At 43.0% G+C, this 27,459-nt stretch overlaps 1 protein-coding gene across 1 annotated transcript in view; it reads left to right on the top strand.

Moving 5' to 3' along the window:
• KIF26B (kinesin family member 26B) overlaps positions 1–27,459 on the top strand; it is a 308,732-nt gene that overhangs the window by 257,619 nt on the left and 23,654 nt on the right. The window contains exons 11-12 of the mRNA XM_064445818.1: positions 22,373–22,535; positions 23,672–27,104. Of these exons, the coding sequence (XP_064301888.1) occupies positions 22,373–22,535; positions 23,672–27,104 (3,596 nt within the window). The remainder of the gene's footprint in view (positions 1–22,372; positions 22,536–23,671; positions 27,105–27,459) is intronic.

The raw sequence follows: 27,459 nt of genomic DNA on the forward strand, positions 1-27,459 counted from the left end.
TTCATCTGCACATGTCTTACGGTACTGTGTTTTATCATCAAGTTAATGAGAGAAAGTACACAAAATCCTCAAGGAAAGCTTCAGTGAAACTGCCATTCTCCAGCTTTGGGTTTTAAACTCTGTCCTGCCAGACTGGCAACGTGATAGTTACTGGAGCAGAGGTGTTTGTGTGCACGTATAGTGGATGTAAGTGAGTGTGTTGCGTTCACTGAGCCTGATCCCCGAGTACACCAGTTCTACAATAGCCCTCAGCTGACGTAGCTGCATTCTGCACAAGTGTTCAAGTGGGAAGAATCAGGCCTCATGAGCTAGCTCTTTTAATGCTCTTTGAACCACTCAACAAATTACCGCTTTATAGATACTGTAACAAGCAAATAATGATGGACTGCAAAATGAAATGAGAAGGGAAGTGCTTGTGGTTTATAGTCAGATTTAATAGCAATTACTAATTGCATTTAAATAGCCAGTCCGATCAGCAGCAGATAGCTGCATCATGGAAGAACAGTACTTTGGTCCCGGGCCAGCGCAGACATGACTGGTAATGAACAAGCAATCCAGTAGCGTGCAGATATTGCTGAAATATAACTTGAGTGAGATCCAAATAGGCCATTGTGGTGATTTCATGTTCAAATGAATCTGTACTTAATTCATTAAAATGCCATTTTGAACCTTCAGTTAGGGTATCCAGCAGTTTATTCTCACCTGTTCCACCACAGGTTCAGGCTCAATTGAACATTAATTCCTTTTTTCCTGTGGAAATGTGATGATAATTCATTTCACGTATAATTGAACAATTTTTAAATAGCCATATTCTTGGAATAGCTCTTGTGCAATGCAGAAACTATCAAAAAACATCTAGTAATATTTATTAGCCTTGCTTCACGTTTTTGGTTACCTCCAGTTTTTTGAATAGTTGCATATGGATATGATCTGTGAAATTAACTTTCATTTCCCTACTGATCCTTCTTTCTCTGCACAAAATCAGTGTGACTCAGGGCAAGAGAGCAGAGACATCCCACTGCAGACAACTGAAGAAAATAGCTTTTCTTTGTCTAGTGCCAGTATGTAGCTCCTTGTTCAGAGTTGGGCATCTCATCACTAAGAAGAGGTTACAGGCTGCAGAGAATTTAAAAGAGAAGCAAGAATAATTAAGAATGGTCTGAGATGAAATGGTTACTCACATGGAAGAACACTGGGACAGAAATAAAGCTTCATAGCTTGCAGGGAGAATGAGAACTCTGAGAGGGGAGATGACAACACTCTGTAGTATTTCAAGGATGTGAATATAGACAGCAGGGGAGAATTGTTTCTGGTGAGACAGTGTGTCATAATGATTTCTTATCCTTAAGTAATGAGGCAGAGGAACATATACTTGAAAGCATGTTAACATTTAGACAATAGAATAACTTCCCAGGAGCTGAAGTGAATGCTTCATTGGTAGAATGATTTAAAAGCAAAATAAACATGTAACTAACAAATATTAATTAATAGTTATATAATAAACAGTTCCAGATTGGTTAGGGACTAGGCTTATGCAATTTTGGTACACAGTTCTGGCGCCAGATCTTTAAAAATTTTCAATAGCTATACTTGATAATTTATCTTCATCATTGTTTGAAAAGTGTTTCGATCGTAGAATCATAGAATGTCCTGAGTTGGAAGGGACCCACGAGGATCATCAAGTCCGACTCCTGCCCCTGCACAAGACAGCCCCAAATTCACACCATGTCTCCGGGGGTGTTGTCCAACTGATTCTTGAATAGCGACAGGCTTGGTGCCGTGACTGCCTCCTGGGAAGCCTGTTCCAGTGCTCCACCACCCTCTGGGAGAAGAACCTTTTCCTAATATCCAACCTAACCCTCTCCTGGCACATCTTCCTGCCATTCCCTCACATCCTATCATTGGTCACCAGAGAGAAGAGACCAACTCCTGCCCCTCCTCCTCCCTTTGGGAGGAAGCTGCAGAGCACAATGAGGTCTCCCTTCAGTCTCCTCTTCCTCAGGCTGAACAAACCAAGTGACTTTAGTTGCTCCTCACTTGCTTTCTCCTCTAAACCCTTCACCAGCTTCATGGCCCTCCTCTGGACACTCTCTAGTAGCTTTATATCCTTAATGTCCTGTGGTGCCCAACACTGCACACAGCGCTCAAGGTGAGGCCGCCCCAGCGCAGAGCAGAGCAGGACAATCCCCTCCCTCGCCCGGCTGCAATGCAGGGCTTGGTGCACCCCAGGGCACGGTTGGCCCTCTTGGCTGCCAGGGCACCCTGTTGGCTCACGTTCAGCTTGCTGTTGACCAGAACCCCCAGGTCCCTCTACAGCAGAGCTGCTCTCCAGCCTCTTATTCCCCAGTGTGTATGTACAGCCAGGGTTGCCGTGCCCCAGGTGCAAAATCCAGCATGTGCCCTTGTTAAACTTCATACGGCTGGTGATTGCCCAGCTCTCCAGATCCCTCTGCAGGGCCTCTCTGCCCTCGAGTGTCAACAGCTCCTCTCAATCTTGTGACATCAGTAAACTTAATTAGTTTTCCTTCAAGGCCTGCATCCAAGTAATTTATGAAGACATTAAAGAGTACCTGCCCCCAGATGGATACCTGCAGAACCCCACTAGTGACTGGCCGCCAGCCTGATGTAACCCCATTACTATGACCCTTTGAGCCCGACCCATCAGCCCGTTGCTCACCCACTGCATTACGTGTTTATCCAGCTGTGTGCTGGGCATTTTGTCCAGGAGGATACTGTGGGAGACAGTGTCAAAAGCTTTACCGAAATCCAAAATGATCACATCAGCTGGCTTCCCTTGGTCAGCTGGGTGGATAACCTTGTCATAGAAGGAAATCAAATTTGTTAGCCAGGACTTTCCCCTCATGAACCCATGCTGGTTGGGACCAATGACTGCATTGTCTTTCAGATGTTTCTCAATAACTCCCAGAATAACCTTCTCCATAATTTTACTAGGTACAGAAGTGAGACTGACGGGCCTGTCCTTACCGGGGTCATCCCTGTTGCCCTTCTTGAAGATTGAGACAATGTTTGCCAGCTTCCAGTCAACTGGAACCTCTCCAGATTCCCAAGAGCATTAAATAATAATTGAGAGAGTTCTTGCTATGATATCAGGAGTCTGAAAACTAGCAATTGGCTGGATTGCTACACTCGCATGGCATCAAAGAAATCCAGAAAGTCTCAGCGGTGTCTTTCTCAAGACTCCACCCTAGCGGGGTTATATGGGATGTCCAGTGTATTTGTGCCAGATGATTTAACTCAGTTAACCACTTTTCTTCCTTCACCATTTAGTCACACTTTTTTTAAGTTACGCTTTTTTTTAAGGTCTCTTTCTCTTTGAATTACAAAATCAAGTTCTCCCAGTGCTTGATCCAAAACTCAGTGTAAGTCACTGGAAATCTTTTTACTAGGCTTTGGCTTAAACCCACAGATTAGAAAACATGCTTATATCTAATTAGATGAGATAATCCTCAAATCCTTGCTAAGGGATATTGTATACTGTAGTTCATGTTCAGTATTTGATGATTAACAGCTTATTTGTTGAATGAGGCAGTATGTGGTTAAGTGTTACCTAGTGATGTGTGTTTGGGATTGCAAGGGATGTGTTTGAAGGAACTGGTGAATGTGAGAACTGGAAATGTATAGTCATCTATTGGCTGGTTGCAAATGGGTCTGTGACCATGAATTTGGAGCTCAAGAAGGTTATACAGAAACTTGCCACATAAATAGGGATTTGTGACTACTGAAGTGGCACAAGCAGGACTATTTGATTTTCCTTTTCATTGTATATAAATAGTATTTGTGACCTTAACTTAAAAATAAACAAAAACTTGGTTTATATTTCCTGGGGAAATAGTTAAACAATTTTTCTTTGTATTCTTTCTTTTCTTGGACTCTATTTAACACCACCCCCTCAATGGAGTGACAGGCCCTAGAAGCTTTGAAGAGAATTGTATGGTTACAATGGAGAATATTTCAGCCAGTTTGCCTGGCATTGCAACTGCAAGTTGTTTTTTTCCACACAAACTTTTATCAATGTTCTTATTTTCATAACATGTTTGAGAAGAAAGCAATGAAGACAATCCTCTCGTGCTCTTCAGATACCAGCTAGCTTCTGCTGGATGATCAAAGTTTTCTGGCTGGTGGTTGCCTCCAGGCCCATACACAGTGAACAGATGTGAAGGGAATTTTTTAAAATATACACTGATTTTTTAGAGTTAAGCAGGCTGGTTAGAACTATCTTCTGAAATATTAAAATTAGCTCTCTCTCCTGCTGCACAGCGAACTTGTTAGATTATTTTAATTTTTAAAATTTTGTTTGTTTGCAAATGCTATCAGGTGACATGCTTTCTAGCAATATGTGACAAGGCTCAGTAAAATTAATTACAGGCAGCAAGTTTAACTGTTTTAGCTGTATTTTGTCTCATCTACCCCATCAGAAAAACTGTTATACCTGCCATATTTAAAATTATTTTCCAATAGATTTTTTTTGAGAGGTGGGGTGAGTTACTAAATTGTTTCTCTCCCTGTTCCTTGGTTTGTGCTTTTGGGTAGAAATAAAGCTTCACTCATTTTGAAAATCAATGACAAAACATATGTGCATACTGTTGGAAATATCAGCCATTCTGGCTCCATGTAGTAGAGCTGGTTCTGAAGAGCAGAGAGCTGGGTAGCATAATGATGGCGGTGGCTGGTTTGGGTGCTGTTACAAACCTGGTAGCTATGGAGATACAGTCTTCAGTCTCTACAAATAGAACAAAAGGAGAAAGTTGGGAGCTGTCATAGATGTGAAGGGATTTTTTGGGCTGGGAAAAGGGCACACAATGTATTGCACTCTTTACAGGAGTGGGTGCACTCACTGATTGAGGTCTCTGTCCTCCTGCCCTCACTGTTGGAAGCTTACACAGCCTGCAGCTTTCCCGGGTGTCCTGCCTGTCTTCAGTGGGAGCTGCATAGGCAGGGCTTTCATGTAGCTCCCGAGTCGCCTGTGCCAGTCCCTTCGGGCAGCTCAGGTGGCACTAGGCACCTGTGCTGCTCAACTCAGAGACAGATGGAGAACAAACGAGGGGAGCCACTTACAAGGGGAGCTGTTAAAAGCACCTCATCATCTCTGTGCAAGTGGAACTTGAGTCTCCTTGGGGCAGCCTTTTAAGGATTGAACACAATTTTCATATCTGCCTCCAGCTATAAACAGAGTAGCAGAATCTTTTGTGCTCCTAGACTGCATTTCCTCTCTCTTGCAAACAACAGTTTTCACAGGCTCCGTGTGATATGCTTTGAAGTTTTATGCCTGTGCAAGAGGACAGGAATTAGATGCAGTATCCAGATCTACCACCCAGCTGACACGTACTGCATATTAAAAAAAAAAAAAAATCCAAAGGTATGGTGTTAGAGAAATAACTGCACTTTTTCAGAGAGGGAGAGAAAGTATTTTAGGAGCTGTGTGTGCTCAGTCAGACTATGCTGGCACGCACCTCCTGAATCCTGCTCATCTCTCTCACGTGCTGACTGCTGGAGTGATGGTGGATAGTTCTCATGTCAAAGGGAACTGAGGGTAACTGCTGTAGTTGCAATAGTTTACACTGATATGAAAGAGGGGCTGATGGAGGACCAAAGCTGAATAAGATTTGACTCTGAAAATACATGCCTGTGAGAGAGAATTGGTTGGCTCCCTACCACATTATGCTCCAGTGAGATTTGTGAAACACTGCTATGTTTTTTTCAGCCAAGGGTTGAGGCTGCTTACTGTGGAGTGTGCTTAACAGAAAGAGTGAGGGTGTGCTCTGGTAACCTTTAGGATCTTTCCATCATACAGAATATAAAATAAGCCCATTAAGCTGGTAACAGGTTTTCTTTTCTCTTGTTAGATGACTACTGCTATTTTGAATGGCTCTGTGCTGTGTAATGGCATGATAATCAGTGGCTTTTGTTGGTTTTGAAGTACTCTTGATTGCAGTCCTCTGTGAACTCCTTCACCTGGGATCATTTATGTGTGTGTCAGACATAAACTTCAAAAAGGTTGCACAACTGGCAAAGTTCTTTGTGTTCATTTGCAGGTGCCATGTCAGCTCCCCTCACGCTCATCTCAGTGCAATGAGCCCAATGGCAATGAGGGTGCTGTTCGGGGGAAGGCTCTGGCTGCTGTGAATCTGAATGGGGTGCTTTGGGTCTCTCTAGTGTACTTGCTGCCAGGGGCTGTTGCCTGTCTTTCCAGCAGGGTCAGAGCTTGTCCAAGCAGGGACATCATGCTTCTACAGCACTGTAGCAGAACTCCTCTGGTCTCTACTGGTATCACAAACACATCTGTTAGGTGTACTCTGAAAACTGAAACCCTCCCCCAAAAATTCAGTTTTGCCTAAACTTTTCTACCAAACATCACAGACAGATAAGACAATGAAAGCAAAGAATTACAAGCAAGTCAGTGGGTATATCTGACAATAAACTGGCTATTGGAAACAGACACCGCAATACGGTTTTCTTTACAAATTGGCTTATTTGATTAAAGAAGAATTTAGATTGTTTAATACAATAAGGTTTAATATAAGACTTTGAATTTTCTCTGATAATGTTATTATATCACACCCTTGCAAAAGATAATATAACCCTTAAAGAACCATTTTTAATTCCATTGGCCAGGTTCCATCCATCAGTGGTGCTCCTCTGCAGAGCAGAGATTCTTTTAAGGCATCTTAGCTTCACACTAATAACTCTTACTATGTTTCTCATAGTAAATGAATATCTCTCAGCCCCATGGTCTGATTATGTTCCTATGAAACATTTCTGGTAGTCAAATCTGCAAACCTTTGCATATTTAAGTAGAGAACATTCTTTTGGGAGATCTAGAAAGACGGGCAGAGTGTGGCAAGTCTTCACTGCTTTTGCTGTGCAGGTTCCAAGGAAAGTCCTGAGTGATTCTTGCTCCTTTTGCCCATAGTAGGAAGAAAAATTCTTTAGCACCATATTTAGGAAAAAGGTCCGGCTTCTTGCGGATCAAAGGCTATGCACTTATTGTCTTAAGGTCAGGGCTAAATGGGTGTTGAGAACTCGCTCAGCATGTTGTCCTCTGCCATTATCCAAGTTTTGAATTACACAACTGTAGACCAGCAATGGATGTGTTTGTGTGGTTGATTTAGAGACATAATTTGTTTTTCAAGCCATTAATGTGTATTTTTGACTCATTCAGAGTAGGAACCAGTAAACACAGGGCACAATATTGGTATTGTTGGGTGAATCTTGTAGTCTTCAGAAAAGAAACTCCAGCACACTTAGATTATAGGAAATGACATAGCCCCTAAATGTGATCTTGTACTGCTTCTCAAACATTTCTGTCATTGCTCCCACCTGATTATATTAATTATTAGGTATAGAACTTTTAAATCCCGGGATGCTGTTAATTTACACAAGCTTTACAGAATGTGGATAAGATACATTTTCCTACCTGTTCCTACCTACATCCTATCATCTTTAATCCTTTACACTCATTAACAAGTGGTAACATTACAAAACAACCTGTTATTTTTCTTTATCTCCAATATATTTCAGAAGTAATTTTTATGTATCATAGTTCTGGCAAATAACTGTGAAGCACTCATTGTCACTGCTGCAGTATTTTTAGTCCATGGTTATTCAGAATCTGAATCCTGGCTGCAGTTTCTCAGATACTTTCATAATCTCAAGCAGGTTGGGGAGAAGGAGGCGGAAATAATTGGAAGCCACATTTCTGATTCTGGGGCATCCCGGGACCCAGGACCCCATGTTAAACCTACTGGAGGCTTAACTGGCAGCAGGCACCCCAGGACGCCTGTCGGGCCCGCCTGCTGCCTGACGTCTCCACAGGACACAGTGCCCAGTGCTGTGACCCTGTGTCTGAAACGTCCCCTCTACCAGCAGCAGTCACATCTTTGGCAATCCCTTGTGGCAGACTTGAAGGACATCCACAGGAAATAGTGCCCTGGCTGGTATCTCAGTGACTGCTCCTGAACATTCTCTGATACTATATATGATGCATTTTTGCATGGTGGTGAAGGTCTAGAGATGTGTGAAGCTCTCACCCTTTTCTGTTTTCTTTTATACTTGCGAGGTCTGAAATGGAATAGTATATTCTGCTGTGTTAATTGATTAAATGGCATCTATCATAACATAAAGAGATCAAACAATTTTTTTTTCTCCTGTGTTACTGTTTAAAGCTCTCAATTCTGCTCAGATCATTAGTGCATAATTTTGAGATGAGCTAGCCAGAAGGTCCCTAAATAAAAATTAGTAGAAAAGATTAGCTAGGAAAGCTAGACTGGTAATGAGCTGTTGCACTATAGTAAAGTGCTAGGTTTATAGTTCATATCTAGCCCTAATCAGTGATAAGTGCAAGTTGTCAGCATTTGATAGCTAATTGGTGTTTCTTGGGATTACACTGCAACAAAAACACTGAAATGAAAATAAAGCTTTTCTTTATATATGATAAGTTAAGAGTTAATTTTAAATGCTTGGGTCAAATACACCTCTTAGCTACATTATATGCAAATCTGCTGCACTGAGGGAAGTATCAGCTTTGGTCCCTCTTGCGTCATTGTTACTTTTTTGAAACCAGTACAGTAGTGGCTTTGAAAATAGAACAGGACCTTTAAACGATTTGCTATTTATTTAATATGCCATACATCACACAAAAATAATACCTAAACCCAAACCACTGGAAAATATTAACAATGCAATAATGACTTGAACTCTCATAACAGCCCATTTGTTATTGATTGAATTTACTCCATGTTCATTTGAGAACTGCTGTCCTCCCACAGAATTAATTGGACATAAAATCATAACATGGATCTGAAAAATTATAAAGCAGAAATAATCTAAGCCACAGGACATGAAAGACTTAAATCCTGGCTAACTTGACATCTGTGAGCTGAGATTTTTGTCATTGCACAGCTATAATTAGGTGGCTTTAATCACTCTCATAATGCTAATACGGGAAATGTCCTCTCTGTCCTCAGTAGCTGGTGGTGGGAATGACTGCTATGCACAGTGTTGTGCTTCAAAACTGTGAAGCCTGATAAGCTCTGTGAACCGGACTGGCTCTGATATGCATGCTCCAAGAGATATTTAGCTACCTCCTGAGAGGCTGAAGCATACATGACCACACCATCTCATTGCTAGACATCCAAATACATATTTTTTAATTAGCCACTTAATTGACCATTTCCAATCAGATTTAACACAGGGACAGACCTTCAGATATCTGAGATCTGTGCGAGACCCCTGGGACAGGGAAAGGAACAGAGCAGAAGCAGGCTGGGCCATGAAGGTGTGAAGCCAGCAGTTACCTGCTCCATTGCATGCCGGCTCACCAACCAGCTGAGCCTAACACCTGCCAACGGGGAGAGAGGAAGGAGCTGCAGCTGGAGATGATTTAGGTGGGATGTGGCAGGGTGAGGTCATAGGGACTATGCAAAAGAGGGGACAGCAGAAGTGTAGGAAATGGAGGAACACGGGACACAAACCCACAGGAAACTACTCTTCATTAATTCCTCTATTCATAGAACAACTTGTTCATTTATTCAGATCCTCATAATTTGAAATGCAATTAGATGAATGTATTTTCCTGCTGAGTAAAATTCATACAGTCAGCCGACGAACCCCTCTCTAAATGATTTGCTCATAAGTGTGTATGGAGAAGGAGGGATAGAGAGAAGAGAGGAGCGTAAATGAGTTCACTGTTAGATCGTCTGAATTAAGTGACCAAATTTTGTTACTGCAATAACTGCAAAAGTTAACAATGAAATATTAATAAAGTTCACTACGACAAAAATTCAGTATTAGCATTCAGATGTTAGAGGAACAAATCCTGAAGGTCTGAGTTAAAACTCACTTTAGAGTAAATCCAGACAACAGGCATTGCCTTCTCAGAGGGTGAGCCTTGAAATATCTTGACTGTTCCCAAGACAGGGAAATCTGGAACAGCTGTCTGTGCATTTAAATTCAACACTCCTCCCAAAATGGGGATACACTTGGCTACAATCCTCTGGATACAACCCTCACCAGCATTTTTATGTGGACATGATACCTAATGTTCTTCAGGGACCAGTTTTGGGATGACTTTTATTTAGCGTTATTGTCAGCATCCTTGACACACAAGGCAGTAGCATGCTAATCATAGTGGCTGGTTACACAAAGCTGAGAACCATAATCTGTACAATGGAAGATCAGAACATCAGATCAGCACAGATCAGAACAGCAGCTGTGGGACCTCGAGGGCTAGGACAACAGAAATGGCACTAATTCCAGGGCTTGCCCTGATGGACTGCTAATAATTTCTACTGAAATCTGGGAGCTCATCAGCTAGAAAGGGGGTGTGTTGCGTGTGCTGATTTTGGCATATTGGCTAATGACCACCAGTGTCCACAGGTGATGTAACAGTGAGAAGGTAATGTAGTCTGAGGGGGCATTAGGGATGACAGTAGAAAAATAGTAATGCCCTTATATAAGGGACTAGCGATTCTTCTCATGACACAGCTGTGGTCACCCACATAGATGAAGGAAGAATTCAGACTGAAACAAGTACAAGAAAGGCTGGCAAGGGGAGCAGGATAGCTTCTTATGTGGGAGGAGATTAAATGAATTTGGCTTGTGTACCCAAATAGAGTTAAGGAATAGAGAGAGCATGAGAAGGAGTGTAGGTGGTGTCTGTACTTGCAGCAGGAGCATTCCCGTCTCAGGGGAGCGACAGCAATGGAAACAAAAGCACCACGGGCAAGTAAGGGAGTAGATGGCTTCCAGCATGCCATTCTGGAATGGAATGATGTGGGCAGCGCTAGGAAGCCCTAATGTTTTTAAGGATGGATCTTATAATTCCTTAAGGAAGATTGTATTATTCTCTGTACTGGGTAGGGGCAGGCGCTGATAGTTCAGTTTCTTCTCTCCCCAAGCATCACCTTTGCTTTGATGACACCGCACAGGAATCAGGCTCACAGGGCCAAACAATGTGTTTCTCTTTTCTCTTTCTCTTTCTGTGGCTGTTGTCCATGCATTCTCATTAACAGAATGAATGTCTTTCCTCTTGGCTTCTCATGTCTCCAGACATATCAACCAGGGCTGGGCTGATTGGATGCTGAGGAAGACTTTTCCCCATTCCTAGGAGATCACAGCAGGCATGAAGAGGGGATGCAGGAAGGAAGCTGCAGAGCCTTGCTGTAAACCACTATAACCTAACACTAAGAATATAGGAATGGCCATCCTGATTCAGGCCAAATGTCCTTCTAGTGCCCTGTCTCTGTCTAAATCCAACAGCAGCTGCCAAGGAGAGATTGTAAGACAAGAATGAGTAATTTGCCAAAATATTCTTGTAGCCTCAAATATTTTCTGCTGCAAGAATTCCTGAGCTTCAGCAGTGGCTTTGTAAACAGAAGGGGGAGAAGGGGGACCTTCCAGACACATTGTAAATGACTCCAGTTTGAGGCTCTTTGAAGACAGTTGAAGGTTGAAAGGAGCTTTTTATGAAAAACTGGCTCAGCTTGTCTTTGAAATTTTATTTTAGTGCTTCTGGGATTTTGAACAGCTAACTCTTTAATAGATATCTTTTTATAATTTAAAAATAAATGCATGCAAACATTAGTAGTTATATATTGTTTTCTGGCACTCACAACTCTCTTCTGACTACCAGCCTTGTGGAGAGGCAGCTATTAACATGGAAATACTCGAATTTACAGTTGATTTTCCTGGCATAATAGATATCTATTGAACTCTAAAACATGCTCTGGTTACGTCAGGTAAAACTGCAAGCTGTGTAACAATTACTAAATGGCAAGTTCAAAAGTGTTGTTTCCTTTGCTGTCACAGGCTATTACAAGATCTCTGAAGTGTCAGAGATATAACAGCCTATTGAGGAGTTTGGCTAATTAATGGTGTTATAGCGGGCAAAATAGATAGAAGAATCCATTTAAAGGGGGAGCAAAACTTCAGCTAACATGAAAAATGCATGTGCATCATTAATATTTTAAATTACTGTATAGATGAAGATAAATGTATTTGATACAGCCTAACTCCAAGTAGTTTAAATAGCAAATACATACACACTAAAAATTATTATATATTTATTTGGCCACTTTTACTTACAATATTTGCATGGAAACTGGGGTACCTCAGGTTTTATTTGGAGCCCTCTGTGAATAACACGGTGTGTGTGAGAGGGGATAAAAGAATCAAACCTTTAGTTTTCTTGTGCCCATGTCTGTAAATACAAACTTCCCAATGCCCTGCAGCAGCTGCTAGATTTGGCCCTGTGCTGCCAAAAATGTCATCATAAAACTGCCTGTGGTTCTACGGCTTGACTTTAATGCCATGCATTTGACTTCAGAAGGGACTATTTTATTCATTATCTCATGTACCCTGTCACTAAGTCTGTAAGTCCAGACCCTGCTGAAGCTTATGGGAGCCTTTCTGTAGATTTCAGCAACAGCTGGGTTCAGACTGTAGTGCCATGGGTTTCAGTTCATAAAGTCTCTTTTCTGCAGCTTGTTTTCAGACAACACCGAAACCAGGCATGGGTAGAGAATTTTTCATCTATGATCTTTAATTGCCATGCAAGATCAACATCATCACTGTTGTTGCTCAGTCTTGTGTCATCACATCTCTAAATCAGCCCATTGTGTGAGTAGCTCAGCCCATCTGTCGATGAACGTTGTTGCTGTTTGATGACCATTCATTTTTATGCAAAAGGAGTTTTTGGTCTCTCTCCAGTTCCTAACAAGTTCACCTCACCCCTATTGACTGTTGGCAGTATAAATATAGAGGCCAAGGACTTGCAGGCCAGAAAATGCTGGATTCATCAGATTCTGCAAACATTGTTGCAGGTGTCTAAGAAACTTATTTTCACCCTGAAACTATATATTGAATAGTAAAGCAAATGGAGTCTGTAACCATCCTAGGTTAGCAGATCACTTCGTTGCTGCAAAGTCCATCTTCCTTGCCAATAGATAAGGATTGCTTCTTTTAGCAGCTTTTAGCAGTTTTATGCTTCTCTGTGAAGCACAGTTTGGAGCTGTATGTGAAAAGGAACTTTAAAAGTTAATAAATTGATTACCAGAGATGGAAGCATGCCTTAAGGCTTCTGACTGTTTATTTTGCTTTAATGCTGTTAGTTTAATATTTTCACTGCCTTACTTTGTGTTTTGACAGCTTATAGTCAGGACCACTTTCATATGAGTACATATTTTTTAGTCTATTGATCTAAATGAACAGTTCTGAGAGCACCAGCATCGAGAAAATAATGTTTCTAACAATTTATCTCTTAATATTGACATCCAGAAGTGTATAAATACTGCCTGAAAGTTCCCCTGTGGTTGGGAATCTGTGTGCTTTCTCTGATGTGTTCAAGCGTGGAGTTTTAGGAGTTTCAGTCTTTTTTCTTGGGGAGCACAAATAACATTTCTTTCCATCCACCCAGCCATCAGTTTTCACAGCATTTATAGGGACTTACTGTCTTTGAGGCTTTTATATTATTTTCTCAAAATAATTCTTCAAATTATCCAACGAGCTAGAAGTTTATTGCTGGAAATGATGAGGCAAGTTTGCGTGCAGGCGCATAGGCAGTGTGAATTCTTAAGCCTAACTTTCTTTGAAAATACATCTAGTGAGTGGCACAGATGAATTGTATCATTTTTATAATATTAATGACAGCCAAAGTCTGCCTTCTTTTTTCTTTTTTTTCCCTTTCCACACAGGAATGTGTGCACTTTCACTGCCTTCTGCTATAATGCTGTGGTCTGAAGGCTCTAGGAGGTCAGCCTATAGAATCTTACTTATCAAAATATGTAGTATTTTGCTGAGTGACCTTCCCAGTTTCCTGGAGATGTAATCTATTTACGCTAGTAGCAATGCCAAGTGGAGTGGTTTCTAAAACTGAACAGCAGTCAATTTATTTTCAGGTACCACTCCATTTGGGATTGCAATTAGGATAACTAGAGCTGCTCTCCAGCACAGGAAACTGGGAAGGTCACGCTGCCAAATTGTTGGCATCTTGATGAAGGAGTGTAAACTACTGCTGTCGCTACTGCAGATCAAATGAGCCTAACCAGAATGAAGTAATTATGAAATCCTCCCAAAAGATCATGAATATTCATGGATCAATTACAAACATTTGAAGTTAATTTTCATTTGAGGAAATAACCCTGGTATTCCACTCTCGGAACATATGAATCATAATACTCCTTGCAAGCAAAGGGCAAAGTGCCGTTGCTTGCTGCTTGGGCTCACGGGTGCCACTGCACACACCAGGCAGCTCGGTGCAGCAGTGAGCAGCCTTTCCGTCCCCCTTCCAAACTGCCATGCTCTATTCATCAGGGAGGCAGCCGAAATGGTCACCTAGCTGCCTGGGGTGTGCGCAACACAAGAGTCGTGCCATTCTGGTAGGCAGGTGCTTATTTGTGCTGAAAGGGGAGTTGAGGGGGCCACTGCCCTGCCCTCCCTGCAGGGGCTGTCACTGATGGTGGCTCTTCAGCATGTGTGACCCCAGCAGATGACAATGGCAGCAGCTGAGCTGCAGGGAGCTGAAACCTTCCGACAAACAACCCTTCTGCTTAGCCTCTTGAATGCAGAGTGGAGAGCTTCGCTTTAATCAGCTCTGCTCAAAAATAGCAGCATGTCCCAAAAGGCCCAGTCCTGCAAACTACTGCTTGACCCTGTGTAGGCGGTGGAGGCTGGGATCAGCAGCGCTGTAAGTGAAGATGCGGAGCAATGGGAGCGGATCTGATCTTTGTGCTCATGGAGGGGTGTTGGAAATGCCCTTGCTGGTTGTCTCTTTGCTGTGCACGTGCCAATATTAGCAACCAGAGGGGCTGGTATGAAGGCAGTTTCCAGAATGTGTCCTCAGCAGATTGTCGGGGGATGTTTCCTCATGCTTCTTTCTCGCTGTGTGTTTTCCCCTATTGCTGCCCTATAGGCACAGGGTCTATAAACATAACAATATACAAACATACATTCACATAGTTGGGGCAACGATTGTGAGGAACTTTCTTCTCTCATTAGCTGAATTATTTAAATGAAACCTGTGCTGCTTTAGTTCCACTGGTGGCACAAGGCAGAAATGAGAAGATGGAGGCACCATCTTTCTCTGTGCTTCCCCAGGGCTAGCATAGCAGTGTGCAGCTCAGACCTGGGCTGGTAATGCCAGAAACCATGCGCTTTTTCACAAATAAGTAAAAGTGGAGCTGCGGTGTGGTACCAACTGCTCTCTTGTGAGATAGTTCTACTACAGATAAGCCTGAATTGGTAAGATCAGTCAGCAGACCTCCAAAAAGTGGGACATTTTATGTCATTTTTGGATAACATACTCCTTGGCTGTTTTATAGATTGAGTTTCATCAGCTTTGGGAACAACTTTTATACAAAAGCTACAGCTCTTCAATAAGCCCCTTTTATGGTGAGAGGGACAGTTTGTGTCAAGGAGTCAGAGTAGCTGGAGGTAATGGAACTCTGACCTTTTGTCATTGATTTTCTTTTCTGTCTTTAGTGAAAAGAAACAAAAGATGTTATTTTGTGTGTCTGCCACATGCTCATGTGTTGTTGCAGGTGCAAGGATTGTTCTGCAATATGAAATTTGCATAGTTAGGCTCTTAAAAGACAAGAATTATAAGGGTGAACCCCCTACATTTTATATACTTTTTCTAATACTAGAATTCAAGTATAAGCCCATGTTATCCCACACTTGGCTGTAACAACATCATTCTCCTGCTCTTGACTGCTGCAGTGTCACATCCCTTCCACATGTGATTGTGATTTTCCCAGTACACGAACCAGAGCACAGTATCCCCTCAGCAAAGTCCTTTCAGCTGGTCCCCCTTCCCCTCTGCAGTCAGCACAGATTTCTGGGTTGTTGTAGTGTACCTCATACAAGATAACTAACTACAGTGGCAGTGGAGATTTCCACTTTGCTTAGTTTTCCCTTTAAGGCTATTCAGCTTCCACCTGGAACAAGTTCATTATTTCCCCAATGCCTCATTTCACCAGGTGAAGGATTCCCCAGGTTAAAGGTCCAACATGTTACCCATCTTTCTTCAACTGCCTTGCTTCATTCTGCTAACAAAGCCAGGCTTACATGGCTGAACCACTGAGGCTTTATCACTCCACCTGGCCTCATTTTGCCTGTGCCTACACACATTGCTCCCATTTCCTCTCTCCCTCTATCAAAATTATTAACAGAAAGGAAAGACATAGCTAAGCAAACTATACTGGTTCATCATGAACTCAGCTGTTACACACCTGTAACATCCGCTATTGAGTTTGTGCCTTTTAAGCTATAAACTGTTCTCTGTAGAGATTATTTCCATGCAATAAGAGCCAAAACAAAATGGAGTATTTATGTGGTTCCCTTGTTATGCAAGCATTTATTACTATGAATAAAGCAGTGCATCAGTACAAGGGAGCAGAGTTAAGACTTCATGATCAAAAATAACTGCCATAGTTACTGAGATTTTCCTTTGACATATCTCTATAAATAATTAGATTACAAGACACCTCAGGGCATACATCATCTGATCCTGTAACAATAACACCTTGAGGGAGTTGACAACTTTCTCCTTTTGGCCAAGTGCCTAGGAAGACACTAAGGTATATGATTAATAGAGAACACAAACACACACCCTTGCACATCCTAAAGCTTAGTTATAATACTGTATTGTACCGTTTGTGGAGTGTTGTTATTTCTGTCCCTGATGCTGTTGTCACTGAATAGCCAAAATCCTCATAGCAGTGGGGTGAGAGGAAAGGGAAAACAAAGAAAATATTTGTTATTAAGGTGGGGGGAAAATAAAACCCAAAACAGAGCACATAATATAGTTGCTTAAATAACTCCACAGAAAAATAATTATTCCAAGACTTTAGCTGGATCTTCCTCTCCAGTGTTCCCTCCTTTTGTGGAACAGTGCAGTTTGCCTCTCCCATACAGAGAATGAGATGCTGGGCAATGAAGACTCCTGTGAATTTCCTGAGCATAATATTTATTCTTATTGCTTCATTTTCTATTCATGAATTCTATTTTGCAGCTCTAAACAAAAGCAATTACCATTTGCCTCTTTTCTGTGTAGCTCACTTCAAACACATTGCTCGCACAGATTCTCGTAAAGCTATAGGACCTGGCAGAGGAAGATCCTGAAAGGTACTGCCCATGCTATGCCCCCTCACCCTGGCCTGCACCTCACCTGGGCAGCATGATGCAGTCAGCCATGCCAAATTATGGTGGGGTTATGGGGTTCCTCTACTGGGTATCAGTGAGCAGCTGGGGGGACTCGAGTGGGTAGAGGGGCCTTGGAGGTCAGGCAGTGACAGTGGAAGATGTTGGTGGGAGCAAGAGGTGAGGAAAGGGAGATTAGTTATGGGAGAGTGTCTAGCGGTGATGCTGGAGACTGGCAAAGTTGGTGTAGCTGGTTAGACCACAGCAGGATGAAGTGGAGCTCTGCTGGGCATTTGGGTGAGGAGCTGGGCATGAGGATCGTGGTATGAGAGTGAGAATGAGTAAGAAGGTTGGATGAGGAAAGCCCAGGATAGATACTGATGGAAGAGATCAGGATCATCTGATCAGAGAAGAGCATGGTAAAAAGGATGTGATCACATGAGAACAGAGCTCTCGTACAGCACAGGAATGGGTTGTGAGGCTCCTGATTCTCACTGGTTTTCTAGAGACAGCAAGTACTAGCAAAACCTCATGGTAAATTGTGAGTCATGCCCTCCTCCTCTACTGCTTGTCCATGCAAAAAGTGTCAACTGGCTGCTGCTGCCAGCTAGTCGGCTAGTTCAGCAACTGAAGCTTTTTAATCCATAAGAGGGTTCTAAGATTGCTGTTGTCTCATTGAACTGTAAACACAAATCTACATGAATTTGAATAAAATATATTTAGTAAGAGCATTCAGATTGTGAAATCAATTACTACAGGGGCAAGAAATGTCAAAATTGAGGTTGTCCTGGCAAACTTACTTTGGCCCCATTGGGCTATATATTGCGTTGTCTTCACAGGATTTCCCTCTCCCCCAGTTATAATCTTTTTCAAGGCAGATAAAGGACCTGCTTTAGAGATGAACCAGGACTGTACAGTGATGTGGTCATTGTCAATAAATTCCTTCCCTAATTTGTAGCAGAAGTTGGAAGGCATATGGAAAATGGGACCGAGGGCTGTGGAAGAGAAGGGAGGTATTCTGAAGGGAGCCGGTACCACCTTCAGAACTGGCTCTGCCAATGCATTCCTAAAATTTTTAGATGGGGTATTAATTGTACATTCTTGGTTTTCTGGGTACCCAGACTGAGAACCAGCTGCCCCATTTTCTCTGCAAGAGAGCTCAAAGTTAGATGTACTTTGAATATAAAAGACTATATAACACTCAGTACTCTGAAAGATCAGTGCTTCACACCAAACACCTATACTTAGTGAGGTCTTCAATGCTGCAGGAATTATCAGAGGATTATATACCTCACCTCAGAGGCATTTATCAGATACTGCATTGAAGAGCTCCACAGGAAAGAAAAAACCCAATCTTTGAAGAAATCTGTCATTCTGATTCAGAACTGAGTTTGTATAGTCCTAACAGTAGATAAAGCACACGTCCATACATTAAAAGGTAAGGATTAAATGAAAGACTGAATAACTTCTTGTTCAGTGAGCACCGTTTATCCTGTGCACTGGGGTCTAGTTGAAAAATAGTATCCAGTCATGAAATTAAAAACTTTGACTTAATGCACGTAGGCAGGTGGGATTTATGCAGTGTCCAAGGAAATGTATCACCACCTTGAGTACTTCATTCTTCAATGTAAGATTCTGTATTGTTTGAGTAAAATTAATCATTCATGAGGAAGGAAAATACAGATGTGTCTAAGAGGAGCATGAAGATGTAAATTTTTCCTTCTTACTGAGCAAGTGAAAGGACTAATTTACACTGATCCCAGTTTGCATGGTGAAGTCTCAGAAGAGAAGAAAGAGAACACTGTGCTCTCTGCAGCACAACCACATGCCTCTTTTGGGGAGGTTTAATACCTGCTAGGGTTCCTTGTAGTAGCTATTGAGAGATTCAGAAAATACCACTATAAGTCCTCCAGTAGCTGCTGTAATGTGAAAGGGTGGAATTATGGAGGAGGTAAGGGAGCAGCATGTAGGGCTGCTACTTTGTGAAATGAACTGGAGCTTTTTGCCTGGCAATCTGCACAGGTCTTCCTTTGCAGATCCTCTGTACCGTACCTGCTGACATACTTCCTAGAGACATCTGAGTTTAGTTTTCTGCCCCCAAGAATCCTGCATCTGGACTTTTCCAGAGATAGAGCTTTACATACTTTATTTTGGGGTTTTACCTGTGCGGGCTGTATGAATAGTATTTAGTAGTATTTTGCTGTAGCCACAATGATCTAAAGAGTTAGGCAAGAAAAGGTTTACAAGTAAGGGTGATGTATTTTATTAGACCAAGGGATGCAGTTATTAAAATGATGTGACTTTTAAGTACTGAAAAGGCTGCAGAATTGAATTACTGATATACAGACTTTGGAGTCTGAAGTGTGGTACCCCGACTTCACTTTCATTGTTCTCTGTCTATTATATCCCCATATTCATGATGGGTTATGGCAAATTTCCTAAACTATAAAAATATTAGTGTATGAGAAAGAAATACATTTAAAATTAAGACAGGTATATAAAAAGGGGTCACCAGGCTGCTCTGGCATATCATTTTATTGCTCTTGGAGCAGAATGGAAATGGACCATTAGCATTCCTGAAGACCTCCTGTTTCCTATAAAGACATTGGTGCATTTCGCTATGCTGCTATGAGAAATCTGGGACCTTCTGCAAGACAGCCTCTGCTTAATATGTTGAGCAACATGCATCCAAGGAGCATCAGCCCTTCTGTTAGCTTCTTCAAAATTTCCTGTGTCTTAGTTTAGCTTGCACAGCCAGAAGATCAACAAAGCTCTTCCTTCTCAAAGCTGTGCAGAAGTGCAGCCCTTCTCTTTGTAAACTTTTGCTTTCAAAGGAAATTTTAGTTTGCAAATATCAGCTCATGAATCACCTAATTAAACAATTTAGAGCCTTTCTTTTTTTCAGGCAAAAATACTATATCAGCATTCAGAAGAACAAAGCATCTACTTTGTGTCTCACATTGTCGGTCAAGCAAATTTCAGAGAGACGCCCAAAATATCTTACTAATATTTTACTTGATGAGGATAGAGTGAGTTAAAAATTAAGCCACACATTTTTGTGTTATTGTGTTCTCTTTGATTTTCTTTCTTTCCTTTAGAAGTCAGTAGGTGCTATTGTGAGAGATCAATGAACCTTGGAACACATGAACTTGTCTTCTGAAAACATCCAGAGTAGACAAAAATCTGTGTTTAGCAAATTTTTTTCCTATTTATTTTATTTTTCAGTGTACAATAGTGACATGAGGCTAGTTATTTTGTCTGGGTGCAAAGCGAAGTTGATAGCCAAGATGCAGACTGTGTTGAATGAGCAAACTCTGAAATTTCAGTGTTGACTGGGCTTTTTTGTTGCTAGGTTTCAGTCTTTAACCCTAAACGAATCTGCCCTTTAGTTACTATTTGATATATGTCAGAGGATCATTTGAATTATAGAATAGGTATTTCCTCTGTATTGTCATTCTTCATACAAGTGTGTATTTGAGTACAAGGCAGATAGTATAGATTATTTTATATTCATAATGCATATACCTCTAGGAGAGCCACAGCACAGCGTGCTGATGCTGGCTGCATGGGTTATGTATTCTCAGGAGACCGACATGTTCAGAATGTATTCTTCTGCCCTTTCCCCTATCGTCTCATGTTTTGCTATGATAGAAGCACTAGCAAATGAAAGGCTTGCTATTGATTTCTGTGCAGATGTTAAAAATTTCTGAGTGGCAGTAACTGATGTACAAAATTTGACATCTTAATTATTCCTTGATGGAAAGGAGGGCCACTAACCTGCGATACAGCAGCCTATTAACTCTGGATCTATGGATTCAAAGCAGCCTTAGGTCACAAGTGAAATGAGTGAGGCTGTCTCAGTATAGTCTATATGGATGTTTGTTTGCTTCTCAAAGACACCAGACTGTCTTCAATGTGTCTGGAGCAGATGGAAGCAGAAATCCTGAATCAAAAAAATGTTTTACTTCCAGGATTGCTAGCCTAGCTGAAATTGAAAGTACTGCAAATCTCAGGAGAAGCACAATTTGTGAGCTCCCCAGACTTACTGCTAGGTGCATCAAAATATGCATCCCAAATGCTGTTGTTTATTCAGTCAGAAAGAGAGGTTCAAGAATTTTGGTGTTTGTCTGTCAGTCCCATCCAGTAGGCATAGCTTTAGTTCCCAGCAGTTGCAGCTTTATGCAGAACTCCTGTCAGCTGGAAATATTAAGTGGATGACCAAGGGCACACATGCATTACAGACCATTAGCAGATATTGGACATTGAGTCCCAAAACTCTGATCCTCACCCACTGAAGGTATTGCTATCATTACAACAGTGAAAGCAATTCCATTAGCAATAGATAAATATCACACTGTTGCTGTCTTGCATTCAGCCATACGTAACTATTGTGCACAACCTTTAGTGTAGGAGAGGCGCTCTCAGGAGGATGTTATTACCCAGCTAACCATCCAGCTGACCTGTACACCTTGTAGCTAAAGCTCTCTACAGGATTAGACGAGCACCACAGAAGTGTTACGTATGCATCATTGTGCTGTTAAAATTCATATTCTTAGTCCAGTCTCAGACAGCCCCACAATAAGGCATCAGCATTTCAAAAAGCTATCCTATGCTGAACAATAGAGTAAATGGCAAGAACAGAAAATTTGATTTCTGCCTCAGTGGAAGAAAGGATCTAATATGAAAGAACAATTGTGCGAAGTCTTAAGGCTTGATTGTTTTGTATTTCACCAGCATCATCCAAAATTAATTTCAGTGATAATAACTGTTGTTATTATTGAGTTACTCAGTGCCCTAGAATGCAAGAAAAAATTTGGTTCCTCTAATCTAATCCACTACTCTTGTCCTCCAGAGCTGGGCCAGAGTTTGCTTGCACTCTGCGCACTGGAAAAGGGCAGCAGTTTGATGTTTGCTGCAGCAGCTCCTTAACACTTAGTCTCCAATGCTGGTGTGCATCTCTGTGGTAAGAGTGCAGAAGGACTGAGGCCAGAAGAACACAGAAAGGGGAAACCGGGAAGAGGAAAGAAGTTTAAATTGTAGTTCAGGGTCTTTCAGCATGCTCAGCTGCAGACAAAACATAATGCAAACCTGAGGAAGAAAACTAATTAGGATTCCATTAAAAAGAGGAGAAAAAATCTTGCTGAGACACAAGTCACATCATGGTGGTCAAAGTGAAACCTTGCTCACTAATGTAACCTTAATTAATTTTATTTTGCAGAGACAGCAAGCTCACCATGTTGCTTCGGGAGTCCTTGGGGAATATGAACTGCCGCACCACAATGATAGCTCACATTTCAGCCGCTGCGGGGAACTACGCTGAGACACTGTCCACCATCCAGATTGCATCAAGGGTCCTCAGGATGAAGAAAAAGAAAACTAAGGTAAGACTATGTATAACTTCTTTCTTGTAATGGTGGGGGAGGGAGGAAGAAGGTCCCTAAAAGATTCTTGATGGGGAAGAACAGCAAGTAACCAAATCAGTAATTAATTCCAAAGTCTGTGGGTTGTATGTACCCTGTCCTAGGCAAGTGGCTTACAGCACATAGCAGAGACTAGGCGGGGTAATGCTTTGGCTTCAGATACAGAGGAGTGAGTTCAGACATATCTGCTACAGCAGGTTTGTAAGCTGGCCTCATTTAATGATATAGCTGTCAGATGGCATTTATTTTCAGTTATGCTTTTAGTGCTAATGAAATAATAAGGAATGAAACTGCTGTAGAGTTAAAGGAAATTTGGATTAATGAAGAATTATATTCTCTATGCTTCTCAGAGAGCAGGAGCAAGATAAATGCGAAGCAATATGTCCATTGCCAGCATTGATGCCCCATTTATTCCCTCTGCTTCTAAATATGGGTGATAGATTTTCCAAGAAGTAGAGTGAGGATGGGATGTATCCACTTTCATGTTTGAGAGCCCTGATTCCTTCTGTACAGCTTATGGTGTGAACAGGGCACAAAGAGTGAGTTTTATGCCTTTAATTTAAATTGACAGCCTATGGATTGACAAAACCTTTTTTGTCAGTGGATTGAAGAGAAATGAGTGAAGGGATTCTGTCCACACACCATCTGAGCAGTGTGTCTCCAGAGACCTCTGTGTGCAAGTTATACAATTCCACACGCTGGTAGTATCACCAAACAGGGATTGTCCTTATTTTCTGTGACTTATTTGTATAATGAGACTTTTTTGTTCCCCCCACCAATAGATTACCACAGCCTTTGCCAAATATCTGATTTCTTTGGCCCAGCTCAATTAAGGCAGAGATCCTAATCCATTTGTTTGTTCCCTTTTTTTTGGAAGTCTCATGATTTCAAGTGGGACACAATGTTGGGGCATTGGGTTCTCCATGGAACACTGTTGTGTTTGGTGTACGACTGTGGATAAGAAGCTTCAGAGCTCTGTGCCTTAGTTTAGAGATTTCCCAGTTTAGATGTGACTATGACCTTCTTTATGTTTGCACTTCGTGCAAGGAGCTGTTTGCAATGCTGAAATGTTGTGGTCTCTCTCTCTCATATTGCAGTACACATCGAGTTCTTCTGGAGGAGAGAGCTCTTGTGAGGAGGGCAGGATGCGGAGGCCAACCCAGCTGAGGCCTTTCCATTCTAAAAACACTGTTGACCCAGACTTCCCTCTTTTGCATTTATCAAGTGATCCTGATTATTCGTCCAGCAGTGAGCAGTCATGTGACACAGTGATTTACGTTGGCCCCAATGGCACTGCCCTTTCTGATAAGGAACTGACAGACAATGAGGGTCCCCCTGAATTTGTTCCCATAGTTCCTGCTCTGCAAAAGACCAAAAATGAGGGCAGGTTGGAAGAAGTTAGTGAATCAGGGCCCAGCACATCTGAAAGAGACTGCCTGAAGTGCAACACCTTTGCAGAGCTCCAGGAGAGGCTGGATTGCATAGATGGCAGTGAAGAAACCGACAAATTTCCCTTTGAAGAGGTGCCTGCTCAATTTAGTTCAGACCAGATGTCTAAGTGCTCTGTCTCAAGCCAGCTGGCAGAGCTTAGCCACTTACCAGAGTCAGATAAGGAAGATATGATGCCAGAATGTCAGCATCCTGATAGAGAAGCCAAGGAAAATATGAATGCAACACCCAGCAAAACTAAGAGAAATCACTCCCCTGTTCCTTCTGGAGCTCTCACTAATGTTTCAACTCCTTCTTCTCCCAGAAGTGTAACAGGCAGTTCTAGTAAAGAGCTTAGCTCTTGTCAGTTAGCACACAGCACCAGCTTGCAGAGCAGCAGAGAAGGTCTCAACACCTGTGGATTTGTGGAAGGCAAACCTCGGCCAATGGGTTCGCCCCGGCTTGGCATTGCGAGCCTCTCAAAGACATCTGAGTACAAGCCACCAACTTCTCCTTCCCAGAGGTGCAAGGTCTATACACAGAAAGGAGTCCTGCCCACTTCCACTCCCCCACCAGCTCTTCTAAGTAAGGATACTGGGATGACATCTAATGAACCTTTATTGCAGCCAGAAATCCGGACCCCACCTGTAGGCATGAGCCCTCAGATCATGAAGAAGTTGGTGTCCCCCAGCAATGGGGATTTTGAAGAGACCATTCTCAATGAAGATCAGCAACAAAGCATTTCTCCAGAATCCAAGAAGGAGATTCTGAGCACCACCATGGTGACTGTGCAGCAGCCATTAGAGCTGAATGGAGAGGACGAGCTGGTGTTCACCCTTGTAGAAGAGCTAACCATTAGCGGGGTCCTTGACAATGGACGCCCAACCAGTATCATCAGTTTTAACAGTGACTGCTCTGTGCAGGCTTTGGCCTCTGGGTCTAGGCCAGTCAGTATTATCAGCAGCATATCTGAAGATCTTGAATGTTACTCCAGTGCAGCTCCTCTTTCTGAAGTCAGCATCACACAGTTCCTTCCACTTCCAAAGTTGGGCCTGGATGACAAATCCCAGGATGATGGCAGCAGGCGCTCTTCCATCAGCTCATGGTTGAGTGAAATGAGCACAGGGAGTGACGGTGAACAGTCGTGCCACAGCTTCATAGCCCAGGCATGCTATGGGCATGGGGAAGCAATGGCAGAACCCCCTGTCTCTGAGTTTGCGAGCACCATACAAAGTGCCAGCATGATTTGTGTAAGTGACAAACAGAAGCCAGTGACGGATAACATGCTTATACTGTCAGAAATGGGGGAGGAAGCTTTCAGCAAAGTGCCACCCATCAAAGGCTGTAAAATATCAGCTCTAGGGAAAACTACTGTCACAATCAAAAACACTGCAAGCCTCAGCAGTTGTGAAGGCTACATCCCAATGAAGACAAACATTACCGTGTACCCATGTATTGCCGTTAATCCCTTCAAAGCACAAGATACTGATGATGTACCAGCAGTAACTGCAGACCGAAAGGTTGCTTATCCCCATGATGGGAAAGAATCCAGTGATAAGAAGGATATAAAATTTGGAGACCCTTGGCTGAAGAGAGAAGAAGATGTAAAAAAGGACTGCTCTGGGAGCAGTGATGGGCCAAGGCCTGACACAGCCACAGTTTCAGCTAAGCCTGAGCACAGCACAAAGCAGTCCTCAGCAGACAGGTTTAGCAGCAGCAGCAGTGGGGACACCTCTATCTCCCCAGGATCTGACAGTCCAAAAAGAATTGTGGATGGGTGTGAGGTGGTAACATCCAGCTCTGCAACCCAAAGCCCTGTTCATTCCAGTGATGGCTTGAAGAATGGTAGCCTCCCTCGAGGGCTCCCGAAGGCAAGCAAGCCAGAGGACCCTGACAACCACCTCCACCTTCCTGCCACTGACACCAGTGGAGTCATCTCTCCTGCCCTCCCCCAGTTTTCTAAGGCTAGCCTTGACAAGAAAATGGCCTCTCCCAAACACTGTGTCCTCACTCGTCCCAAAGGGACCCCTCCTCTGCCACCAGTGAGAAAGTCAAGCTTGGATCAGAAGAACAGAGCCAGCCCCCAGCACAGCGCAGCCAGCAGCACCACAAGCAGTCCCTCCAGCCAGCCTGGGTCCTTCCTGGCCAGCTTCCCCGAGGAGCTGAATGCCAAACAGAAGGGCCCTGGCATTGACAGCAGTGGCAATAATAGCAGCAGCAAGCTCTTCAGTGCCAAACTGGAGCAGCTCGCCAGCAGAACCAACTCCCTCGGGAGGTCCACAGGCAGCCACTATGAGTGTTTGTCACTGGAAAGAGCGGAAAGCCTGTCCTCTGTGAGCTCCAAAATGAGCCCTGGAAGAGATACCACCATGCCTAGGGCCGGAAGGAGCCTCAGCCGCAGTGTCATGTCCTCGCCCACCAACTCGGGCCTCTCCCAATCCGCAGGTGCTTCCCCAAAAGCCAGCCAGTCGAAGATCTCTGCAGTCAGCAAGCTCCTGCTGGCGAGTCCCAAGGCCCGCAGCCTGTCTGCCTCTGCCACCAAAACGCTCAGCTTCTCGACCAAGTCTCTGCCTCAGTCCGTAGGGCAGAGCTCCAGTTTGCCTCCGAGTGGGAAGAACATGTCCTGGTCAACACAGTCCCTCAGCAGAAATCGTGGCTCCAGCCTTGCTTCCAAATTGCCCCTGCGGGCTGTCAACGGGAGGATTTCGGAGCTGCTCCAAGGCAGTGCCAGTGCCAGAGGCTTACAGCCACGGGGCAGCTCAGAGGCAGACGAGCATGGGGGGCTTCCTGGAGATGAGAAGCCAGCAGTTCACATGCTGCCTTCACCTTACAGCAAGATCACCCCTCCTCGGAAACCTCATCGCTGCAGCAGTGGTCACGGGAGTGACAACAGCAGTGTCCTGAGCGGGGAGCTGCCCCCTGCCATGGGGAAAACAGCCCTCTTCTACCACAGCGGGGGGAGCAGTGGCTACGAGAGCATGATGAGGGACAGCGAGGCAACAGGGAGTGCCTCTTCAGCACAAGATTCCATGAGTGAGAACAGCAGCTCTGTGAGCGGCAGGTGCCGAAGTCTCAAAAATCCAAAGAAACGATCAAATGCAGGTAAGCTTGTGGTGGTGTGAGAGAGGGACGCAGACCAAAGCAGGTAACTGGTACATGGTGGGGAGGTTAGCCCAACAGGTGAGCTAAATCATTACCAGCTATATCACTTAGCAGAGAAGCGAGGCCAGGGTAAGTGTCGTAGGCTCTGAGTTTCTTCATTTTGCAATATACACAAATCCTGTGTGCTTGCACTGTCTTTGCAGTGGAGTCTCCCCCTCACCCATTTCACTTAGGTTTACTTCACATGAAGAGAAGAACATTTATCCCTAAACTGGTTAGTGTTGCCAATGGCAGGCACATTCAAGTATTTATTTACACAAATTTTCTTCTGATTTTATTCCAGAAAGATGCCTTT

The sequence above is a fragment of the Phalacrocorax carbo genome, chromosome 3 (genome assembly GCF_963921805.1).
Source record: "Phalacrocorax carbo chromosome 3, bPhaCar2.1, whole genome shotgun sequence".
Lineage (NCBI taxonomy): Eukaryota > Metazoa > Chordata > Aves > Suliformes > Phalacrocoracidae > Phalacrocorax > Phalacrocorax carbo.